The 23,083-nt window shown below is 40.2% G+C and overlaps 1 protein-coding gene across 1 annotated transcript; it reads left to right on the top strand.

The window, feature by feature from the left end:
• The first annotated feature begins 612 nt into the window (after positions 1 to 612).
• LOC135510850 (lysophosphatidylserine lipase ABHD12-like) lies at positions 613 to 17,741 on the top strand. The gene is made up of 13 exons (XM_064932135.1): positions 613 to 876; positions 8,003 to 8,130; positions 8,228 to 8,333; positions 8,529 to 8,648; positions 8,725 to 8,755; positions 8,850 to 8,895; positions 9,268 to 9,397; positions 14,170 to 14,207; positions 14,348 to 14,427; positions 14,549 to 14,631; positions 16,744 to 16,822; positions 17,013 to 17,137; positions 17,257 to 17,741. Exons 1-13 carry the CDS (start codon positions 791 to 793, stop codon positions 17,282 to 17,284), a joined length of 1,080 nt encoding a protein of 359 aa, XP_064788207.1. The 5' UTR covers positions 613 to 790; the 3' UTR covers positions 17,285 to 17,741.
• Positions 17,742 to 23,083: the final 5,342 nt, after the last annotated feature.

The raw sequence follows: 23,083 nt of genomic DNA, 5'->3' as shown, positions 1-23,083 counted from the left end.
CTATGCTGCATTCATAACCAATTGGGAAGTGGGAATGTACCACCTTAACGTTAGCTAGAGGAGACTATATAGATTAAACATGTTTTCACATGGACATTACCATTGAGGGCTTAAATCATTGTAAAGTAGTCAACTGGGTTGGACTTCCTATATTTGAAGGAATGATCCCATTATTCCTTCCGGGTCGTCATAAGGGATCAGCCAATGAATTACACTTGTGAGCAAATATTCCATAAATGTGGGTGGTAGTAAATTGCGATCCTTGGCTTCATAACTGTTCAAATAACGCACTGTAGGTGGCCATATTCAACCTTTCAGTTTGTTTACCAACTCAGAGAGGCAGTAAAAGAAGAAACCAGACTACTTTGAAATGGAGATAGCCTCAATGGTGCTGCTTGTGTGCTCACAAATGCCATAATAGGACATATATAAATATTATATCTCTTTGGTTCTCTGTTTGCCACATAGGACTGGGAAAAATCCATTTGTATGGCCCTCTAACTGGAAATTGCTCGTGGGAAATGGTGGAAGCCCTCAATGACAAACAGGTTTTATCATCTAGAGTTCTCTAACTCTATAATGGTAACTTTCCACTTGGTTACGAACGCAGCATTAGACAAAAAAAACAGACGTACGGTAGGCGACGAAGACAAAGTACAGTAGTTAGTCACAAAGCCTAGATGTCAATCTAGATCAGACCATATAGTTTCACGACAGTGTTTTACAGGCTGCATTGATTATGCAGAGGACTGGAGGCTCATATAGTAAATAGATTAGTAAACGTCTCAGGATGAGGAAGAGGACTGGTGACCGTGACTCCAAGAAGCAGAAGACTGCCAGAGATGAAGCTGGTGTGTCATCGAGTGCGCAACCGAGGTAAAATTGCGTAAAATTATGCTCTCTAGACTATAGTATAGTAAATAAATACGCCTGTTTGGAGCACGCCCGTTTGTAGTCCTAAAAAACTGAAATTACACCTCCGGGTTCGTTCAGCCATTCCTATGCGGGAAAGGAATGAGGTTTTTGAATATAGTCCGAATGAAAATAAGGTCTGAGCAGTGGCGATTTTATAATGTACTTCTTGGTGGAGCAAACTCACCATTTTTTTTGTTGATGCATGTGTTGATAAAGAGATATGATGAAGGGCGAGCCGGTCAAGGATCGATGCAGACAAGGTGGTAGATTGTATGACAAGCGACAGTTTATTCAGAGTAAAGATATCTGGTACAGCGTATATACGGGCCCTTCTATTAGCTCATGAGGAACCAACAAAAAAAGCCCCGCTAATCGTTTGCACAAGCAATTAATACAGAACAGAAAGTAGGTTGATTCTAGAAGTTCGGTTCTTTGGATTGGTTCAGGCTCAGTCTGGGGTGTAGTCTTCCGTCATTGGCTCAGTTGTCTGTCCGTCATCGTAGAATCCCTCCATGCCTGTTCTCAGTCACACAATGTTCAGCTAGAAAAAGGAGGTTATGTGTGCGCGCTGGTTTGTCTCCAAGTCAAGGTTGTCTCTCCCTATTCTGTTTCTCCCTGCCAATGTGTGTAGGAGTCTTATCTGTATGTCCTCTCTAGTTAGTGTGTAATGTGTGTGCGTTTGTGTCCTCACTGGATGTTGTGGCCGAACTGAAGGCTAGCACCTGTGGCTAGGATGTATCCTATTTTGACAGTGTTGTGGATGATTTAAGTGAGTCTGTGAAAATACGTTGCTATGTGTTGTCTCAGTTACAGCAAGGCAATAGCAGTAAGTAGCAGTCACCTGCATAAGATGGTCACCTGCATAAGAATTAACATTTCTTTACACATGCCAGCAAAGCCACTACATTATACCACACAACACTAAACAATACATTAATTGAACTATAACCGTGACAAACGGTGCCCTCAAACTGTTAGGGCCTACATAAAGCTGTCCCAACAGCAGCTTCCCAACAGCAGCCCAAACACTGCTACACTGGCAGCGAAACAATTAATTCAGCCTCACTTACTGCCTAAAAAAAACATTGCTGATATGACTGACTTTCTTAAACAAATGTTGTTTCTACTGACAATTGAGATGTATAAACTATGGCATAAGGGGACGACGAGTGGATGAGAGGAAATGCGTAATTTCGATGAAGACATTAATGAGCGAGTTAGGATGGACAGTCAAAATAGCTATTTGTTCAGCACTTTTGAAATGTACAGCGACAGAATTGAACATGGGATGATCTTACAGTATTGTACACCAAGTCAGAACTGTAGGATAAATAAAGAGGGCATATAAGCAGACAATGAAAGCTCTTACACTATTCAATGTTGACATTTCTCTGAAACAGGCTATAGGCTACATGTGCACCAGCAAGTCAGAACAATAGTCTAAGTTATGAGGAGGAAAGGGACTAAATTATTAGGGTGAGGATCATGGGTTACTTACAGCTTACTACATAACAGGTAGCCTAGAGGTTAGAGCATTAGGCCAGTAACCAAAAGTTGCTGGATCAAATACCAGAGCTGACAAGGTAAACATCTGTTGTTCTGCCCCCAAACAAGGCAGTTAACACACTGTTCCCCAGTAGGCTCTCATTGTAAATAATAATTTGTAACTGACTTGCCTAGTTAAATAATGGATAAATAAAAACATACACTCAGCATTACTTTCTTAGCTACGGTATACATATCTCCCTGGCATATTACATAATTTATGCAGCAGCATACAATACATTTTTGGACTCCCCTTGTTGTGCTGTGCTCACTTGAACAGGAAGGTGGAACGGCTGTCCTTCGTGGGGAAATTTGTCAGCAAACTTTGTCATCAAAGTCTGGCATTCTCTGGATTTATGGTGCTTTCAAGACAACTGGGAACTCGGAATAAAACAAGGTCTAATCATGACGTCAGGGATCTTCAGGTCGGAGATCTTGAAAGAGGCCAGAGTTCCTGACTTGGAATTCCGAGTTGGATGACCGTTCAAAACTTATTTTTACAGTCTGAGATCGTTTTTTCTGAGTTCCCAGTTGTCTTGAACTCACTGAAGTCTGAGATTTCCGAGTTTCCAGTAGTTTTGAACGCGGCAGAAGTCATGCTGGATTGACAGCATGGCCAATGTTGAATGCCTATCCTTTTTAAGCTTGGAAAAGAGACCCTTAATAATTCCAGACTTGGACAACACACCCACTCCACTGAATAGTAGGCTAGTGATTGCTTTGCAATGCTTGCAGTTAGCCACTGATTCCTTCCAAACCACTCATTGTTGAATTTGCGATTTCCTACTTGTGTAAAGTTTGTTTAATGACCGATGAGCACCTATTCATTTTATCTATAATTTCTCTTCATAACTTCTCTTCATATGACAAGGATTGAAAAGGATTTGTCAATAGATTGTCAACTTGATTCATGATGATGACTTCTAGCTTGCTAACTAAGATTTTGAAGTATGATGTTGACATGGTCAGTTCAATCAAAGCTACGGTAGATGTAACGTGAATTAACGTCATTTTATCTGTGGCCAATGACTTTGAGCCTACTTGGATGGGCACTTCTAATGTAACTCTATGGCAACACTCAAGGGGCTTGAATTTTCGAGCTGTCCCCATAGATTTTGCGGTGACGTAGTGTCCCCATGAGTGACAGAACACTGAGCCAATAAGGACACAACTATAGAATATTATCAACCCCTATGCTCCGTATTTTCCGCTGGCTTCCCCACCACTACAGAAAGCACTGAGCTAGGCTGAAACACCTGCATTTTGGAGTTGCCTTACTCAAGAAAGAGAAAAAGACACCATGTTTGTATGCAGCTTTATTAACTCAATGATCCTTTTTTATTTACATTGTTTGCAAACTAATATGTGCCATGTATTAATGCCAAAGTTACATGCAAAACAGGCAAACATGTGGAGCTCAAAACAGGTGAATGATGGGTCGCCACCTAGGCGTAGTGGCCTTTTAACCATTTTAAATGAGGATCTTCCTGCTATGGCACATCTGTGAGAAGGGCTGTCCAACTGTAGACAATAAGAACAGACCCCTGCATAGCCCATGTACCAAGCGCTACAAGCTAACTGAGTGACTGCTTCAGAATACAGCAATATTTTCTGCCTTATGTATAAATAACCAGATAAAGAGATTTGCCGACCTTTTGCTAGAAATGTATTTCTTTCGATTAACAAAATATCACGAGGGGAAATGTGCAAAGGCAAACTAGTAAATTACCCACCACCTTAACATGTAAATTACCCACCACCTTAACATGTAAATTACCCACCAACATAACTTGTGAATAAGAAAAATATATATTATAGAGAAAAACGTGTTCACCACCAACACAACTGTCTTGAGCACCCAACATCCGTTTTTGGGGAGACCTGGGTTGTTTTTGGGTTGAGACGTAGGCTGTCGCACTCTGAACCGGACGGAGCGGACTCAAGGTACTGTTAGATGATCCTGAAAAAGTTCAATGTCATGTCCCGGACAAATGCAATACGGTTGTCAGGAGGAAGATGGGGTTCAATGGTGTCAGAGGACACTTTCTGGACTCTGTCGATGTTGCATTATTTCAGCTTCCAAAGGACTCTCATCTGTCGTCCTCTTCGGCCACTGGAGCTGGGTCGGGCAGATGGGGCGGAGGTCAGAGAGCGATGGCACGTCTGGAAGGTGCGTTGGTGAGAAGGGCCAGGGAAGTGATGAGCCAGGTCGGGTAGATGATGAACCACCTGTTGATGGGCCATTTGGCCTCTGCTCGGCCTCTTGGCTGTCCACAACGCCATACAGACATACAGTGCATTCGGAAAGTATTCCGATCCCTTGACTTTTTCCACATTTTGATACGTTACAGCCTTACTCTAAAATTATTATTTGTTTAAAGATCCTCACAAATCTACACACAATACCCCAAAATGAGAAAGCAAAAACAATTTTTTCAAATATACATTTACATAAGTATTCAGTACTTTGTTGAAGCACCTTAGGCAGCGATTACAGCCTCAAGTCTTCTTATGACGCTACAGGCTTGGTACATCTGTATTTGGAGAGTTTCAAATTCTTCTTCTCTGCAGATCCTCTCAGGCTCTGTCAGGTTGGATGGGGAGCATCGCTGCACAGCTATTCTCAGGTCTCTCCAGAGATGTTCGATCGGGTTCAAGTCCTGGCTCTGGCTTGGCCACTCAAGGACATTCAGAGACATGTCCCGAAACCACTCCTGCGTTGTCTTGGCTGTGTTCTTAGGGTCGTCTGAGGTTCTGAGTGCTCTGGAGCAGGTTTTCATCAAGGATCTCTCTGTACTTTGCTTCATTCATCTTTCCCTCAACCCTGACTAATCTCCCAGTCCCAGCTACTGAAAAACATCCCCACAGCATGATCCCGCCACCAACATGCTTCAACGTAGGGATGGTGCCAGTTTTTCAGACGTGATACTTGGCATTCAGGCCAAAGAGTTCAATCTTGGTTTCATCAGACTAGAGAATCTTGTTTCTCATGGTCTTAGAGTTTTTTTAAAACTCCAAGCAGGCTGTCATGTGCATTTTACTGAGGAGTGGCTTCCGTCTTGCCACTCTACCATAAAGGCCTGATTGATGGAGTGCTGCAGAGATGGTTGTCCTTCTGGAAGTTTCTCCCATCTCTACAGAGGAACTCTGGAGCTCTGTCAGAGTGGCCATCGGGCTCTTGGCCACCTCCCTGACCAATGCCCTTCTACCCCGAATGGTCAGTTTGGCCGGGCGGCCAGCTCTAGCAAGTGCCTTGGTGGTTCCAAACAACTTCCATTTAACCTCTTGAAACTCTGGGGGCGCTATATCATTTTTGGATAAAAAGACGTGCCCGTTTTAAGCGCAATATTTTGTCACAAAAAGATGCTCGACTATGCATATAATTGGTAGCTTTGGAAAGAAAACACTCTGACGTGTCCAGAACTGCAAAGATATTCTCTGTGCGTGCCATAGAACGTGAGCTACAGGCAAAACCAAGATGAAACGGCATCCAGGAAATGAGCAGGATTTTTGAGGCTCCGTTTTCCATTGTCTCCTTATATGGCTGTGAATGCGAGAGGAATGAGTCTGCCCTTTCTGTCGACATTTCCAGGCACCCAAGGTGTCTGCAGCATTGTGACGTATTTGTAGGCATATCATTGGAAGATTGACCATAAGAGACCACATTTACCAGGTGTCCGCCCGGTGTCCTGCGCCGAAATTGGTGCGCAAACCTCAGCTGCAAGTATTTTTCCATGGAATTCAGAGAAGAAAGCAGGCTTCATCCTGGTGGAACGATATATCAATGAAGAGATATGTGAAAAAACACCTTGAGGATTGATTCCAAACAACGTTTTGCCATGTTTCTGTCGATATTATGGAGTTAATTCGGAAAAAGTTTGACGTTGTTGGTGACTGAATTTTCGGTTCTGGAAGGTTTGAGAAGGGCCAGGGAAGTGAGCCAAATGTGATGTACAAAACGGAGCGATTTCTCCTACACAAAGATGCTTTCAGGAAAAACTGAACATTTGCTATGTAACTGAGAGTCTCCTCATTGAAAACATCAGCTCTTCAAAGGTAAAAGATTTTATTTATTTGGTTATCTGGTTTTTGTGAAAATGTTGCGTGCTTAAATGCTACTCAAAATGCTAAGCTAGCTTAGCATACTCTTACACAAATTAGTGAATAGCTATGGTTCAAAAGCATATTTTGAAAATCTGAGATGACAGTGTTGTTAAGAGAAGGCTAAGCTTTAGAGCAGGCGCATTATTTTCATTTTATTTGTGATTTTCAGAAATCGTTAACATTGCGTTATGCTAATGAGCCTGAGGCTTTATTCACGATCCCGGATCCGGGATGGGGAGTTTCAAGATGGTGGAGGCCACTGTATTCTTGGGGACATTCAATGCTGCAGACATGTTTTGGTACCCTTCCCCAGATCTATGCCTCGAAACAATCCTGTCTTGGATCGCTACGGACAATTCCTTCGACCTAATGGCTTATTTCTTGCTCTGACATGCACTGTCTACTGTGGGATCTTATAAAGACAGGTGTATCCCTTTTCAAATCATGGCCAATCAATTGAATTCCAAGTTGTAGAAACATCTCAAGGATGATCAATGGAAACAGGATGCACCTGAGCTCAATTTCGAGTCTCATAGTAAAGAGTCTGAATAATTATGTAAATAAGGTATTTCAGTTATTTATTATTTTAATTAGCAAACATTTCTAAACCTGTTTTTGCTTTGTCATTGTGGGGTATTGTGTGTAAATTGATGAGGGAAAAAAACATAATTAAATACATTTGGAAATTAAGGCTGTAACGTAACAAAATGTGGAAAAGGTCAAGGGGTCTGAGGACTTTTGAGTGTAACGACAGTCGAAAAATAAAAGCAAACGTACAAGTAGAGTAACAGTAGGAGCATGTCCATTGATTCCGTGTTTATAAATACCATAAGGGTTGTGATGTAGACACAGGGACAGCACTTCCGTTGCAAAACTTCCTCAATACTGCCCCTCAAGTCTGCTCAAGGAGCTATACGCTGCGTTCCAAATTTCTTGGGGCGCACTTGTGCATACAAGGAGCAGCCCATTTTGTGACTTACAATGACACTGCGATAATCCGTCGGCTCCGTAGAGGCCTTAAGTAGATCTTATTTGTTTTGTTTGATCAGATAATATCAGCCAGTTAACATAACCTTTATTAATTATGAAGCCGTTATGTGCTTAAGCCGTTATGTGCTTATTTTGATTACATAAGCTTCAAAATTCAAAAAGTGATGTTAGTTGTTGAATATTATCTCATAGAACAAAACACATAAGATCTTCTCAGCTTACAGTATGTTTGCCACAGACCTTATTCTCTGTGTTTATCCAAAAGCCCATTTATTTCTCCATAGGCTTTGGCCAACGAGCCATCGCGGAGTTAGCCTACAAAAAGACTCCTTAACTATTATTGGCCTAAAATGCACTTCAATGCCAATATACAGTAATGTCTGCTGACGCAGCATGGACCTTTGTCATTGCAATGTTGACGCTTTTTGTCTCTCTCTCTATCTCTCAGACCTAGCTCCCGTTTGTTGTGGTGGGTCAAAAGAGGTCTCCTGGTTGTGTGTGTCATTTATGTTTCTGTGCCTTTCATGATGCGACTGTTCCCTGACATCATAAAACACCTGGTGTATTCTCACAGAGGTGAGTGTAAGCTAATCATGATAATTATCCAAAATACTGGACAAATCAGGAATAACAAATCATATAACATATTGTCTGTTTCTCTCCTTGTTTTTAGTCAGGGTCCCATTCTTCGTCAACCTTAGCCAGCCAGCTGACCTGTATCTTAACCACACTGTGAACATGTACCTTAAATCTGAGCAAGGGATCTCATTGGGTGTTTGGTGAGTAGGCTTTCTCCAGGTTACTTTGTGAGTAGGGTAATGTAGCCTACCTTCCTTACTTCAGAAGTACACTCACTGCCACTGGACAGTATAGCTTTTATAAAGACAGCATTGAACTTTATACATCAAAGTCTACACATCGTCCCTTCCACGTGTTGTCACTTCCTAATGTTGTCACTGTACAATATCTTCAAGGCACACAGTCCCTGAAAGTCAGTGGAAGGAGGCACAGGGAAAGGACTTGGAATGGTACCAAGATTCTTTGGGAGCTGGAATTCCGATTATCATTTATCTCCATGGCAATGGAGGCACAAGGTAGCAAGAACAATGGATTCCTATACAATAATATTGTTCTCACTTTGAATCTAAAAGTACACATTCTTTCATACAGGGCAGCAAGTCACCGTGTGGGATTAGTACGTGTAAGTGACTGTCGACTACATCAAAAGTTACTTCATCATGGCAGAAAATGACATTGGTGATTGATAAATTTGTGATTGGCTTTTGTGTCCACAGGTGCTGAGTGCAATTGGTTACCATGTTTTGGCTTTGGACTACAGAGGTTGGTTAAACTTAAGTTTGACTAGACCGTTAAAACATATTTGATTTATTTATTTAGTCTGAATACATTTTAATAATAGTTACACACATCCTTGATAACCTAGCGTTAGTCTACATTTTGTGGTGTGACAGTGTTATTTTACCTTGCTTGCTGTAAGGAGAGTCCGATAACCAACTCCCAATTCCTTACACTGCATTAGAGATCACCCTCTGGTGTGGGTTGCCTGTGACTTCCCCCTTGTGGTCAGATACGAATCATTGCACAACTCTGCATCAAGTTTACCTCAGGCAGACAGACATGACATCATAGGCCTATACATAGTCTAGTATGTTTGCATAATGAACAACCATTGATATAAGAAACTCTTAACAGGTTTTGGGGACTCCACCGGAGAGCCCACTGAAGTTGGTCTAACCACTGACACCCTCTACTTGTACCAGTGGGTAAAAGCCCACAGTGGGAGCAGTCTGGTGGTATTATGGGGACACTCTCTTGGCACTGGGTGAGTGACCAAATGTGTGCCTTCAGGTGGATGGTTCAGTTTGTAGAGATGAGATAAGCGAGAGGAAATTATTATTTATGTCGATGCGCAGTAGACCTGGGCAAACAATAGTTGTATTTGGACATTTCTTTTAAAATACTAACTTTTCAAATACTCAAGGTAGTCTAATATAGTTTATATGGAGTTTCAACTAAAAGGCAACTATTTTCTTTAATATTCAAATACATGTCTCAATAAAACATCATATTTTAAAGTATTTTGAATACCTCAGAAAACCAAATCATATTTGAAGGTATTTGGAGAGAAAAATGATGTATTTGATGGCTGCAAAGTATTTGATGAAGAACAGTTAGTTGAATTAGTCTAAATATGTCATCATTAGCACATGGTTTGGAGGGCTCTCCGATATAGATATGAATCTTAATATAATGTATAGCCTAGAATTACATACATGAGGGACATGGAATCAATCACCTCAACATTTGAGCAGACCACTTTTGTAGATTCAAAATTACTAACAAATGCATTTTCATAGTGAGTGAGACAAAGTAATACAGTAACACTAAACATCAAGTTCTTATACATGTGATGTACTATTGACTTTGTAATTATTACATTAGCAACATAGTTGTTACATAGAACTTTGGAAATGGCTTTTTAATTGAATAACAATGGAGTGATTACATAAGTAGAATAAGAACAGTCACTTTCTCTGTGTACAGTACTTTCAAAAATGCTCAGCTCTTTGCTATGTAATTAAAATGTAATTACCAAAGTATCATGTAACAACATGCTAATAAAATGTTGCTCTATTAAGTATAACAAAATATATCCCAAATCGGCCTTCTTGAATTAACTACAGCCAAGGTAGGTGGAAAATCATGTTAGTTTGTATTTCGAGTAAAGTATCCCTTTAAAGATGGTATAGTGTGTGTTTGAAATAAGAACCATTAAAACAGATGGCCAAAGAAGTTCAACGTTGTTTTTACTAAGCATCCAATTTGCTGTTTGCAATGTTTGCAAAAATTCCTTTGAATTTCTCTTCAGTATTTTCAGGTATCATAAATGAATTGCTGCTTTCGACCTTTACAGAGGCATGTTGAAAGAGTCACTCACAACTTATTTATACATATGTACTAAATATAATTGGTTAGTTGGTTTGACTTGATTATGTACACATTAAGGAGAATTTACATTTACAGAATGTTCAGATATAAATGTCTTGTGTAGATCAAATATGACTGTCAGATTGGAATAGCATAGGAGATTGTGTTCTATTCGTTCTCTTTCTATATGCAGTTCCATACAACTGTGCCATTAGTTGAAGGCAGCCAATTCCAATAGTTTCTGAAAAGTAGTCACTCCCTGAGGTCCGTATTCAAATGTTTTTTTATGTAGGTGTTTTCTCAGAAATGTATTCAAATAGTTTTTAAAAAGTAGGTCATTTCTCATATCTGTAGTCAAATAGTTTTAAAAAGTAGTCAGTTTTTGTGATTTGTATTCAAATAGTTGTAGTCAAAGTAACTATTTATTCCCCCCAAAACGTGTTACTTTCCACAAAGCATAGTTAAAACTATACAGTGCATTCAGAAAGTATTTAGACCCCTTTCCTTTTTCCACATTTTGTTACGTTACAGCCTTATTCTAAAATGGATTAAATAAAACATTTTCTTCACCAATATACACAGAATACCCCATAATGACTGCACAAAAACAGGTTTTTAGAAACTTTTACAAATGTACAACTAAAAACAGAAATAACTTATTTACATAAGTACTCAGACCCTTTGCTATGCGACTCGAAATTGAGCTCAGGTGCATCCGGTTTCTATTGATCATCCTTGAGATGTTTCTACAACTTGATTAGAGTCCACCTGTGGTAAATTCAATTGATTGGACATGATTTGAAAAGGCCTGTCTATATAAGGTCCCACAGTTGACAGACATGTCAGAGCAAAAACCAAGCCATAAGGTCAAAGGAATTGTCCGTAGAGCTCCGAGACAGGATTGTGTCGAGGCACAGATCTGGAGAAGGGTACCAAAAAATGTCTGCAGCATTGAAGGTCCCCAAGAACATAGTGGCCTCCATCATTCTTAAATAGAAGAAGTTTGGAACTACCAATAATCTTCCTAGAGCTGGCCGCCCTGCCAAACTGAGCAATCGGGGGAGAAGGGAGGATGCCCAAGAACCTGATGGTCACTCTGACAGAGTTCCTCTGTGGAGATGGGAGAAACTTCCAGAAGGACCACCATCTCTGCAGCACTCCACCAATCAGGCATTTATGGTAGAGGGGCCAGGCAGAAGCCACTCCTCAGTAAAAGGTACATGACAGCCTGCTTGGAGTTTGCCAAAAGGTGCCGAAAACAAGATTCTCTGGTCTGATGAAACCAAGATTGAACTCTTTGTCTTGAATGCCAAGCGTCACATCTGGAGGAAACCTGACACCATTCCTACGGTGAAGCGTGGTGGTGGGAGTAATTTTTTTTCAGCAGCAGGGACTAGGAGACCAGCCAGGATTGATGGAAAAATTAACGAGGTAAAGTACAGAGATCCTTGATCAAAACCTGCTCCAGAGCGCTCAGTAACTCAGACTGGGACGAAGATTCACCTTCCAACAGGACTACGATCCTAAGCACACAGCCAAGACAACGCAGGAGTGGCTTCGGGACAAGTCTTTGAATGTCCTTGTGTGGCCCAGTCAGAGCCCGGACTTGAACCTGATCAAACATCTCTGGAGAGACCTGAAAATAGCTGTGCAGCGATGCTCCCCATCCAACCTGACAGAGCTTGAGAGGATCTGCAGAGAATAATAGTAGAAACTCCCCAAATACAGGTGTGCCACGTTTGTAGCATCATACCCAAGAAGACTTGAGGCTGTAATTTCTGCCGAAGGTGCTTCAACAAAGTACAGAGTAAACAGTCTGAATACTTATGTAAATGTGATATTTCCATTTTTTTTTATAAGTTTGCCAACATTTCTAAAAACCTGTTTTTGCTTTGTCATTATGGGGTATTGTTTGTAGATTGATAAGGGGGAAAAAATATTTAATCAATTTTAGAATAAGGCTGTAACATAACAAAATGTTGAAAAAGTCAAGGGGTCTGAATACTTTTCGAATGCACTGTAGTTATCCCAGATCTGATGCACAGTTTCACACATTTATGAGGGGTGGCAAAAAATCTAATGAAACAAATAAGCTTTAAATTAAACTTTACACTGGAGTCTCTTAAATGAGCAATGTGAGCTTTCAAATCAAACAATTAACACTTAAATCATATAACCATGATTTGAATCATGAAAAACCATCTCATGTAATGAAATGGGGGTGTAAGTCAAAGGTACAGATGTAGGATTCTTAATTTGATCACTGTTTTGTTGCTGAGAATTTTCCTGTTCAGCAGGAAATGTAAACTTGTAGTGTATTTGAGTTTAATAAAGACTTCTAAAGTTTGTGATTTCCACTTTGAAATTTCAGACTTGATCTGACCTAACAAAAAAATGTATCAACTGCTATAAAAATGTACATTGATTATAATCCACATAATAATTCACATTTCCTGCTACTGCAGGATTATTGTCCAGATGTCGCAAACTGGCTCAAATGACGATCCTTTATCTGTAAAGGTAATGTCGCGGAAATTCTTACACAGGGACACTCAAAGTCAATCTGAAAGGAATGATTATTTATTGTCAGAGCGCTGGATAGGTTCCAGCCAACTCAATGCACCATAGTACACATGTCAATCAGGAGCTCTCCCTGGGCAGACCCAGCAGTTGTCTTATATACAGCTATACACAGACAAGTTATATTTGCATGATTTAGCATAATTAATTCATCCTTATCCTTTTTTTGTTTCATCCATGTGACAAATCAATACTGGTTCATAACATGTGACAGACCAATACCTGACCAGGCTTCTCCTCTCTAATCTGAGACCTTGGAACTGAGATATCTTCCGTTCTCAAAACAAGGTCTGGGCGTGCTGCCAAATTACAGCTACTGATAGTGAGGATTTGTACAGTTAGCCACTTGCATGAACACAGAAATTGGTCTATAGAACAGCACATGAATATAACACAAAGCCCAGACATTAAAATTACATTACAGTCATCAAAGGTAATATTGTGTCTGTTACTAAGTAAGCAAACACAATATTACCGATGATTACTTTTTAACGTTTTTACATTTACCTTGATTAACTTGACCTGTACGTTTTATTAACTTTGCCTTACATTCCAAATAGATATGTATTCCATTCCACTGGTCGGCTTTTAATGATTTAAATCATATCATATTTTAACTGTTTGTTTGATTTGAAAAGAAAGCATTGTCCATTCAAGAGACTGGACGGCAGTTAGCCTACCTATAACCGAACGGTTGCTGGTTCGAATACCCGAGCCGACAAGGTGAGAAATCTGACTATGTGCACTTGAGCAAGGCACGTAACCCTAGTTTGCTCTCTATGGCTGACCCTGTAAGAAACAACACATTTCCCTGCACCTATCAGGTGTGTGAGAAAACATATTTTTTTAATTAACACTTATTTGTTTACTTTTTTGCTTGTTCCACCCTCATAAACAATATATATATATATATTGTGTGATGTTTAAGTTAGAGAATCTGTCACTACTACTACTTATCTACCACCACTAACGGTGACGATTGAAATAATCCAATCAATAATTAGAAATATGACAGAACATTTTGACAGTGACTCAAAGTACGAGACATGATCAGTAAACACCATTTTACCCCCCGTGTTTGTACAGAGTGGCCACTAACACTGCAGTCAAACTAATTGAACAAGGTAGGCTTTACTGGACCCATTAAATGTTTTATACCCTCTAGTTACAGTACAGTACACATTTCATGAATGTTTTTTTGTGTGACTCAGTTCATGGAAGTTGACCTGATGTAGTTAGACTCAGAATATTTTGCTTTTATCAGGGATTGTTGTTGATGGTGTGATCATTGAGGGAGCATACACCAACATTCGACAGGGGGGTGCCCATCATCCGTTTGGCTGGGTAAGACTCACATACCCTCCTCTCCATGGCGATACAGTACATCTTAAAATGCCATGATTTAGAATGTATTCATGTACTAAACTGCACTTCTTTTCCTCTTTAATTTTCCTTGTGTCCTCAGTTTTATTGGAAGTTCCCAGGTTTTGAGTACTTTTTCCTGGACACAATGGCAGAAAACAATGTCATCTTCCCTAATGATGAAAAGTACGTATTTTCTCGATTTAGATTCAAATGAAAACAAAACATTTTCTTGTACATTTATTTTGGTTCATGCAACTTTTCAGTGTTCTTGTCATCCTTTATTTTGAGATTATCAGTACAGGTTTGCGAAAAGCAATAAGAAATCAAATCAAAATAACTAACTGTTACAGTGCCTTCAGAAAGTATTCACACCTTAACTTTTTACACAATTTGTTGTGTTACAGCCTGAATTCAATATTGATTCAATTGAGATTTTATGTAACTGGCCTACACACAATACCCCTTAATGTCAAAGTGGAATATTTTTGTACAAATTCATTCAAATGAAAAGCTGAAATGTGTCACGCCCTGACCTTAGTTATCTTTGTTTTCTTTATTATTTTGGTTAGGTCAGGGTGTGACGAGGTTGGTATGTGTGTTTTTGTCTTGTCTAGGGGTTTTTGTATTCTATGGGGTTTTGGTATGTCTAGGTATATGTAGGTCTATGGTGGCCTGAATTGGTTCCCAATCAGAGACAGCTGTTTATCGTTGTCTCTGATTGGGGATCCTATTTAGATTGCCATTTCCCATTTTGGTTTTGTGGGTTATTGTCTATGTATAGTTGCCTGTGGCAGCACTCGGTTTAATAGCGTCACGGTAGTTTGTTTAGTGTGTTCATTAATTAAAATAGAATGTATTCATATCATGCTGCGCCTTGGTCTCATCAATACGATGAACATGACAAAATTTCTTGAGTCAATAAGTATTCCACCCCTTTGTTATGGCAAGCCTCAATAAGTTCAGGAGTAAAAATGTGCTTAACAAGTCACATAATAAGTTGCAATAACAGTGTTTAATGTGATGACTACCTAATTTCTGTGAATTGCAAACACAGATTTTTCCATTTCTCGCAAAAAAGGGCACCCATTGGTAGATTGGTAAACGAAAGCAGACATTGAATATCCTTTTGAGCATGGTGAAGTTATTAATTACACTTTGGATGGTTTAGCAATACACCCAGTCACACAGACACAGGCGTCCTTCCGAACTTAGTTTCCGGAAAGGAAGGAAACTGCTCAGGGATTTCACCATGAGGCCAATGGTGACTTTTATAACAGTTACAGAGTTTAATACCTATGATAGAAGAACACTGACTGAATCAACAACATTGTAGTTGCTCCACAATACTAACCTAAATGACAGAGTGAAAAGAAAGAAGCCTATACAGAATACAAATATTCCAAAATGTGCACCCTGTTTGCAATGAAGCACTAAAGTAAAACTGCCAAAAATGTGGCAAAGAATACAAAGTGTTATGTTTGGGGCAGATCCAACACATCACTAAGTACCACTCTTCATATTTTCAAGCATGGTGGTGGCTGCATCATGTTATGGGTATGCTTATCATTGGCAAGGAATAGGGATTTAAAAACATATATATTCTAACATGTATTGACTCAGAGATGTGAATACTTAATGTAAATTAGATATTTCTGTATTTAATTTTAAAATAACTTTGCTAACATTCCTAAAAACATGTTTTCACATTGTCATTATGGGGTAGATGGGTGAAAGAAATGTTGAATTAAAATCGAATTGTATTTGTCACATGCGCCGAATACAACAGGTGTAGATCTTCCAGTGAAATGCTTACTTACAAGCCCTTAACCAACAATGCCGTTTTAAGAAAGATACCTAAAGAAATAAAAGTAACAAATAATTTAAGAGCAGCAGTAAAATAACAATAGCGAGGATATATAAAAGGTGTACCGATACAGAGTCAGTACCAAATCTTTTCAGTCTTCTGAGGGGGAATAGGTTTTGTTGTGCCCTCTTCACGGCTGTCTTGGTGTGCTTGGACCATGTTAGTTTGTTGGTGATGTGGACACCAAGGAACCTGATGCTCTCTACCTGCTCCACTACAGCCCCGTCGATGAGAATGGCCCTCCTTTTCCTGTAGTCCACAATCATCTCCTTAGTCTTGATCACATTCAGGCTTTTAACACAACAAAATGTGGAATAAGTCAAGGGGTATGAATATTCCTGAATGCACTGCAACCAAATGTGTTTGAGAATCGTTCTGAGAGATTGAGGTTGACTGTTCATGAAAAGTGATGCTTCATCAATTCTCCACAGCTTGAAGAGGATGAGGAGTCGTCTTCTGATCCTTCATGCAGAGGATGACCACATAGTGCCCATCCACATGGCTCAGCAGGTGTGGCATGATACTTTGACTGTAACTGACAATAATTCCTCTATTGTCATCTGTCCATAGTATCCCAAGCAACATTTCTGATATTATCTGTATGGGTTGAATGAAGATATATCAAGAAGAGTTCCTGGAAACATGATAGTTACAATAAAGGACTTTTCCACTTCTAATTCTTTGTTGTGTTCCTATCAAGCTGTATGAAATAGCACAGAGTGCCCAGAACTCAGAAAATCAAGTGAAGATGATACCGTTTTCCGGATCCCTTGGGTACCATCACAATGGATTATACAAAGACCCTCACCTGCCTGAAATCATCCGGTTAGAAAATCTTGCAACTCTTCAGTTGCAGTTTCTATTTGACAAAAATTGCAATTCTGATTCTAAATCATTTCATTCTAACAATAAACGTAAAAATGTTTTCATCCATATTGTTACAGGGAATTTGTACATACATTGTCCCACTAATCCAGTGACCTATGCAGAAGAGCCTTTGGACATCAAGTGTTTCAACATATCTAGAGGACCGCAAATCCTAGATGCACAGTTTACACATAAATGTGTCTCTTTACCTTATGGCAAATCAGTAGGATGACCTTCAATCACATGGTCCAATCATTGACCTAATAAGTTACATTGTTAGTAAAGTTAAGCAGTTACTTAGCCAATGCATTATTATCTAGCTATAGCCTATGTGCAAATGACAAAATCTCTTGAGATGGAAGCAATGACTGTCGGTTTATGAATGACAAATGTGAAGAATGATGACTAATCAATGTTTAAAGTGTCAAACCTAGGCAAATTCTTTGTATTGATTACAGAAAAGTTACTGCTGAAAACTTTTCTTTTTGGCGTGTATTATCCCCAGATTCCAAAATCATGTTTACAAGTACAAATAAAACCTGATCGATGCTCATGAATCTCACTCCATGACTCCTGCCTCTTTGTTGATTATGAACTTGCTTGTTTACCCGACCGTGGGAAAGACTACCCACTGGGCAAAAACTGGTTGAATCAACGTTGTTTCCATGTCATTTCAACCAAATAATTCAATATGAGGATGTTGAATCAACATGGAAAACTGGTTAAATTAGCAAAATGTTCAATCCAATGACGGGGTGAAATTCTTTGTTGATTTCAATTTGAATTCACGTTAGTTGACAACTCAACCAAATCAATACTCGATGTTGAACTGACGCCTGTGCCCACTGGGAATGTTTATTTCCACACTCAGGACTCTGACTATTGGTTACACAGACAAGGCCTTCCATCTTATTCTAACCCTCTCTCGGCGGCTTTGTATTCGTTACCTGATAAAACTGCTGTACAATACGATCTTGTTGCCATCTGATGCACATTCAAATGTGATTCAAAGAAATCTACACTGCAAAGCTCTCCCTGTCTTCTGCTGTGCCCTGATTGTATTACTGCTGATGATATCTGGAAATGTGCATGTACACCCTGGCCCATCTATTGTCAATATCCCCAATAGAGAGCAATAGTAATGCTGTCTTTTTGTAGACACTGTAACTCCACCATGGTTCATTGGACAAGCGCCCACTCAGGCTATCTGGAAGGCCAAAGTCAGTTACTTTAAGGAGCTGTTCTCTCTGGATCTAACCCCAAGAAGTTCTGGAAAATGGTGAGATACCTGGATAATTAACCCTCCTCTTCACAGCTGACTATGTCCCTTAATGTTGATCATGTGGTTGTTACTGACAAGGAACGTATGGCTGAGCTCTTTAATCACTTCATTAAGTCAGTATTTCTATTAGACTCATCCATGCCTCCTTGCCCGTCCAACACTTCCTCATCTCCCAGCCCTTCTAATGTGATGAGCCCTGATGCTCCTCCCTCTTTTTCCCATGCCAAGCTTCTCCCTGCAGGCGGTCACAGAGTCTGAGGTGCTAAAGGAGCTCCTTAAACCTGACCCTAAGAAAACATCTGGGTCATATGGTTTAAATCCTTTCTTCTTTAAGGTTGCATCCTCTGTTATCGCTGAGCATATCTCTCACCTTTTTAACCTGTCTCAACCGTCCCGCAAGGGACCCACCAATTCTGAAGTTAAGGATGTCTCACTGCAACCTTAAAGGCCCTAAATGATGTCACCACTGCCCTTGACTCTAAGCAATGTTGTGCTGCTATCTTTACTGCCTTTTCCAACGTTTTCTATACAGTAGACCATTACATTCTTGTGGGTCGGATAATGAGTATTGGTGTTTCTGAAGGGTCTTTGGAATGGTTTGCTAACTATCTCTCTCAAAGAGTGCAATGTGTAAGGTCAGAACATCTGCTGTGTCACCCGTGCAACGAGAGGTGACAAAAATCTAGATTGCCTTTATTCCACACACAGAAACGCATACAAGGCCCTCCCTCACCCTACCTTTGGCAAATCAGACCATAACTCTATCCTCCTGCTTTCTGCTCACGAGCAAAAACTCAAATCGGAAGTACCACTGACACACTCAATATGGAAGTGGTGTGGATGCTAAGCTACAGGACTGTTTCGCTAGCACAGATTTGAATATGTTCCGCGATTCATCCGACAACATTGAGGAGTTTACCCCATCAGTCAGCGGCTTCATTAATAAGTGCATCGATGACGTCATCCCCACTGTCACTGTACGTACAGTGCCTTGCGAAAGTATTCGGCCCCCTTGAACTTTGCGACCTTTTGCCACATTTCAGGCTTCAAACATAAAGATATAAAACTGTATTTTTTTGTGAAGAATCAACAACAAGTGGGACACAATCATGAAGTGGAACGACATTTATTGGATATTTCAAACTTTTTTAACAAATCAAAAATGGAAAAATTGGGTGTGCAAAATTATTCAGACCCTTTACTTTCAGTGCAGTTAACTCTCTCCAGAAGTTCAGTGAGGATCTCTGAATGATCCAATGTTTGTCAGGACCCGGTTACGAACCCGGGTTTCCGGAGTGAGAAACAGTCACTTAACCAACTGAGCCACGAATAGTCGGCAGAACCCAGAAGATGAGGCAGACACAGCAGTACTTGAGACGGTGTATTTAATAAAGTAAAAAAGGGAAGCCCTTCAGGCAAACATATAACTCCACAACGTCAAAAGGAATTCCACGAGAACAAAGGTAATCCTCCAAGACAAAAAGGTAAATCCACAAGGTGGTAGGTATAGCATGAAAAGCCTCAAAAGATACTCAAAAATAAATAAACAAGAACAAAAACAGAATTCCACAAGAGAGACCAACGGGAGCAACAAAAGTTCACAGCATACTAGGGCTGGGTGCTAACATACAAACACAGAGCAAAGAACTGAGGAAAACTAAGGGTTTAAATACAATCAGGGGAAACGAGACACAGGTGCAAATAATAACGGGGAACAAGGGAAAACAAAAGGTCAAAAAGCACAATGGGGGCATCTAGTGACCAAAAACCAGAACAACCCTGGCCAAATCCTGACAATGTTGACCTAAATGACTAATGATGATAAATACAATCCACCTGTGTGTAATCAAGTCTCCGTATAAATGCACCTGCACTGTGATAGTCTCAGAGGTCCATTAAAAGCGCAGAGAGCATCATGAAGAACAAGGAACACACCAGGCAGGTCCGAGATACTGTTGTGAAGAAGTTTAAAGCCGGATTTGGATACAAAAAGATTTCCCAAGCTTTAAACATCCCAAGGAGCACTGTGTAAGCGATAATATTGAAATGGAAGGAGTATCAGACCACTGCAAATCTACCAAGACCTGGCCGTCCCTCTAAACTTTCAGCTCATACAAGGAGAAGACTGATCAGAGATGCAGCCAAGAGGCCCATGATCACTCTGGATGAACTGCAGAGATCTACAGCTGAGGTGGGAGACTCTGTCCATAGGACAACAATCAGTCGTATATTGCACAAATCTGGCCTTTATGGAAGAGTGGCAAGAAGAAAGCAATTTCTTAAAGATATCCATAAAAAGTGTTGTTTAAAGTTTGCCACAAGCCACCTGGGAGACACACCAAACATGTGGAAGAAGGTGCTCTGGTCAGATGAAACCAAAATTGAACTTTTTGGCAACAATGCAAAACGTTATGTTTGGCGTAAAAGCAACACAGCTCATCACCCTGAACACATCATCCCCACTGTCAAACATGGTGGTGGCAGCATCATGGTTTGGGCCTGCTTTTCTTCAGCAGAGACAGGGAAGATGGTTAAAATTGATGGGAAGATGGATGGAGCCAAATACAGGACCATTCTGGAAGAAAACCTGGGACGGAGATTTGTCTTCCAACAAGACAATGATCCAAAACATAAAGCAAAATCTACAATGGAATGGTTCAAAAATAAACATATCCAGGTGTTAGAATGGCCAAGTCAAAGTCCAGACCTGAATCCAATCGAGAATCTGTGGAAAGAACGGAAAACTGCTGTTCACAAATGCTCTCCATCCAACCTCACTGAGCTCGAGCTGTTTTGCAAGGAGGAATGGGAAAAAATGTCAGTCTCTCGATGTGCAAAACTGATAGAGACATACCTCAAGCGACTTACAGCTGTAATCACAGCAAAAGGTGGCGCTACAAAGTATTAACTTAAGGGGGCTGAATAATTTTGCACGCCCAATTTTTCAGTTTTTGATTTGTTAAAAAAGTTTGAAATATCCAATAAATGTTGTTCCACTTCATGATTGTGTCCCACTTGTTGTTGATTCTTCACAAAAAAATACAGTTTTATATCTTTATGTTTGAAGCCTGAAATGTGGCAAAAGGTCGCAAAGTTCAAGGGGCCAAATACTTTCGCAAGGCACTGTACATACCACAACCAGAACCCATGGATTACAGGCATCATCCACCCTGAGATAAAGGCTAGAGCTGCCACTTTCAAGGAGTGGGACACTAATCCGGTTGCCTAAAGGAAATCCTGCTACGACGTCCAGCAAGCCATCAAACAGGCAAAGCATCCATACAGGACTAAGATCGAATCCTACTACGCCAGCTCTGATGCTCGACGGATGTGGCAGGGCTTGCAAACTATCACGGATTCCAAAGGGAAACCCGGCCGAGAGCTGCCCAGTGACGCGGGCCTACCAGACAAGTTAAATGTCTTCTATGCTCACTCCAAGGCAACACTGAACCATGCATGAGAGCCCCAGCTGTACCGGATGACTGTATGATCTCACTCTCTGTAGCCGATGTGAGTAAGCCCTTTAAATGTGAGTAAGACCTCTTACTGCAGTGAGCTAAATCAGGGTCACACAGAGTGTTCTTTGTGGTCTTAACCTCTTGAAACTGGGGGGCACTATTTTTATTTTTGGAAAATAATGTTCCCAAAGTAAACCGCCTATTTCTCAGGACCAGATGCCAGAATATGCATATGATTGACAGCTTAGGATAGAAAACACTCTAAAGTTTCCAAAACTGTCAAAATATTGTCTGTGAGTATAACAGAACTGATATTGCAGGCGAAAGCCTAAGAAAAATCCAATCAGGAAGTAACTCATGTTTTGAAACCGTTGTATTCCTATGCATCCCTATTGGCTATTGAAAGGGATATCAACCAGTTTCCTTTTTCTACGTATTCCCTAATGTGTCTACAGGATTTTGATGTAGTTTCATGCCTTTATGTTGAAGAATGAGCGTAAACGACTACATTGTGTAAGTGGCCAGCTGAGGGCTCTCAGAGTGATTCTTGCGTAAAAGACAGAGGTAGTGTCACGTTCTGACCTTTATTTCCTTTGTTTTGTCATTATTTAGTATGGTTAGGGCGTGAGTTGGGGTGGGCAGTCTATGTTTGTTTTTCTATGATTTGGGTATTTCTATGTTTCGGCCTAGTATGGTTCTCAATCAGAGGCAGGTGTCATTAGTTGTCTCTGATTGAGAATCATACTTAGGTAGCCTAGGTTTCACTGTGTGTTTGTGGGTGATGTTCCTGTCTCTGCGTTTGTTTTCACCAAATAGGCTGTTTAGGTTTTCTCACGTTTATTGTTTTGTTAGTTTGTTCATGTGTAGAGTCTTTATAAATTAAACATGAATAGAAACCACGCTGCATTTTGGTCCGCCTCTCCTTCAAGTCAAGAAAACCGTTACAGGTAGTCATTTTTCCTCTCGCTCCTACTGAAAAGCCAATTGTCCCGGTTGATATATTATCAAATAGATATTTGAAAAACACCTTGAGGATTGATTATAAAAAATGTTTGCCATGTTTCTGTCGATATTATGGATATAATTTTGAATTTTGTTCGGCATTGTCGTGACCACTATTTCCGGTGGATTTCTCAACATAACGTGACCAACAAACGGAGGTAT

Source organism: Oncorhynchus masou, chromosome 23 (genome assembly GCF_036934945.1).
Source record: "Oncorhynchus masou masou isolate Uvic2021 chromosome 23, UVic_Omas_1.1, whole genome shotgun sequence".
Lineage (NCBI taxonomy): Eukaryota > Metazoa > Chordata > Actinopteri > Salmoniformes > Salmonidae > Oncorhynchus > Oncorhynchus masou.
Note: the sequence above shows the minus strand (reverse complement) of the source record. Positions and strands in the feature narration are given on the sequence as shown.

Excerpts from the sequence above, each read along its gene's own strand:
- LOC135510850 (XM_064932135.1), top strand. The coding sequence starts at position 791 with ATGAGGAAGAGGACTGGTGACCGTGACTCCAAGAAGCAGAAGACTGCC. Across the intron at positions 8,334-8,528 it reads GGGATCTCATTGGGTGTTTG|GCACACAGTCCCTGAAAGTC; the intron begins GTGAGTAGGCTT and ends AATATCTTCAAG. Across the intron at positions 14,208-14,347 it reads AGTCAAACTAATTGAACAAG|GGATTGTTGTTGATGGTGTG; the intron begins GTAGGCTTTACT and ends TGCTTTTATCAG.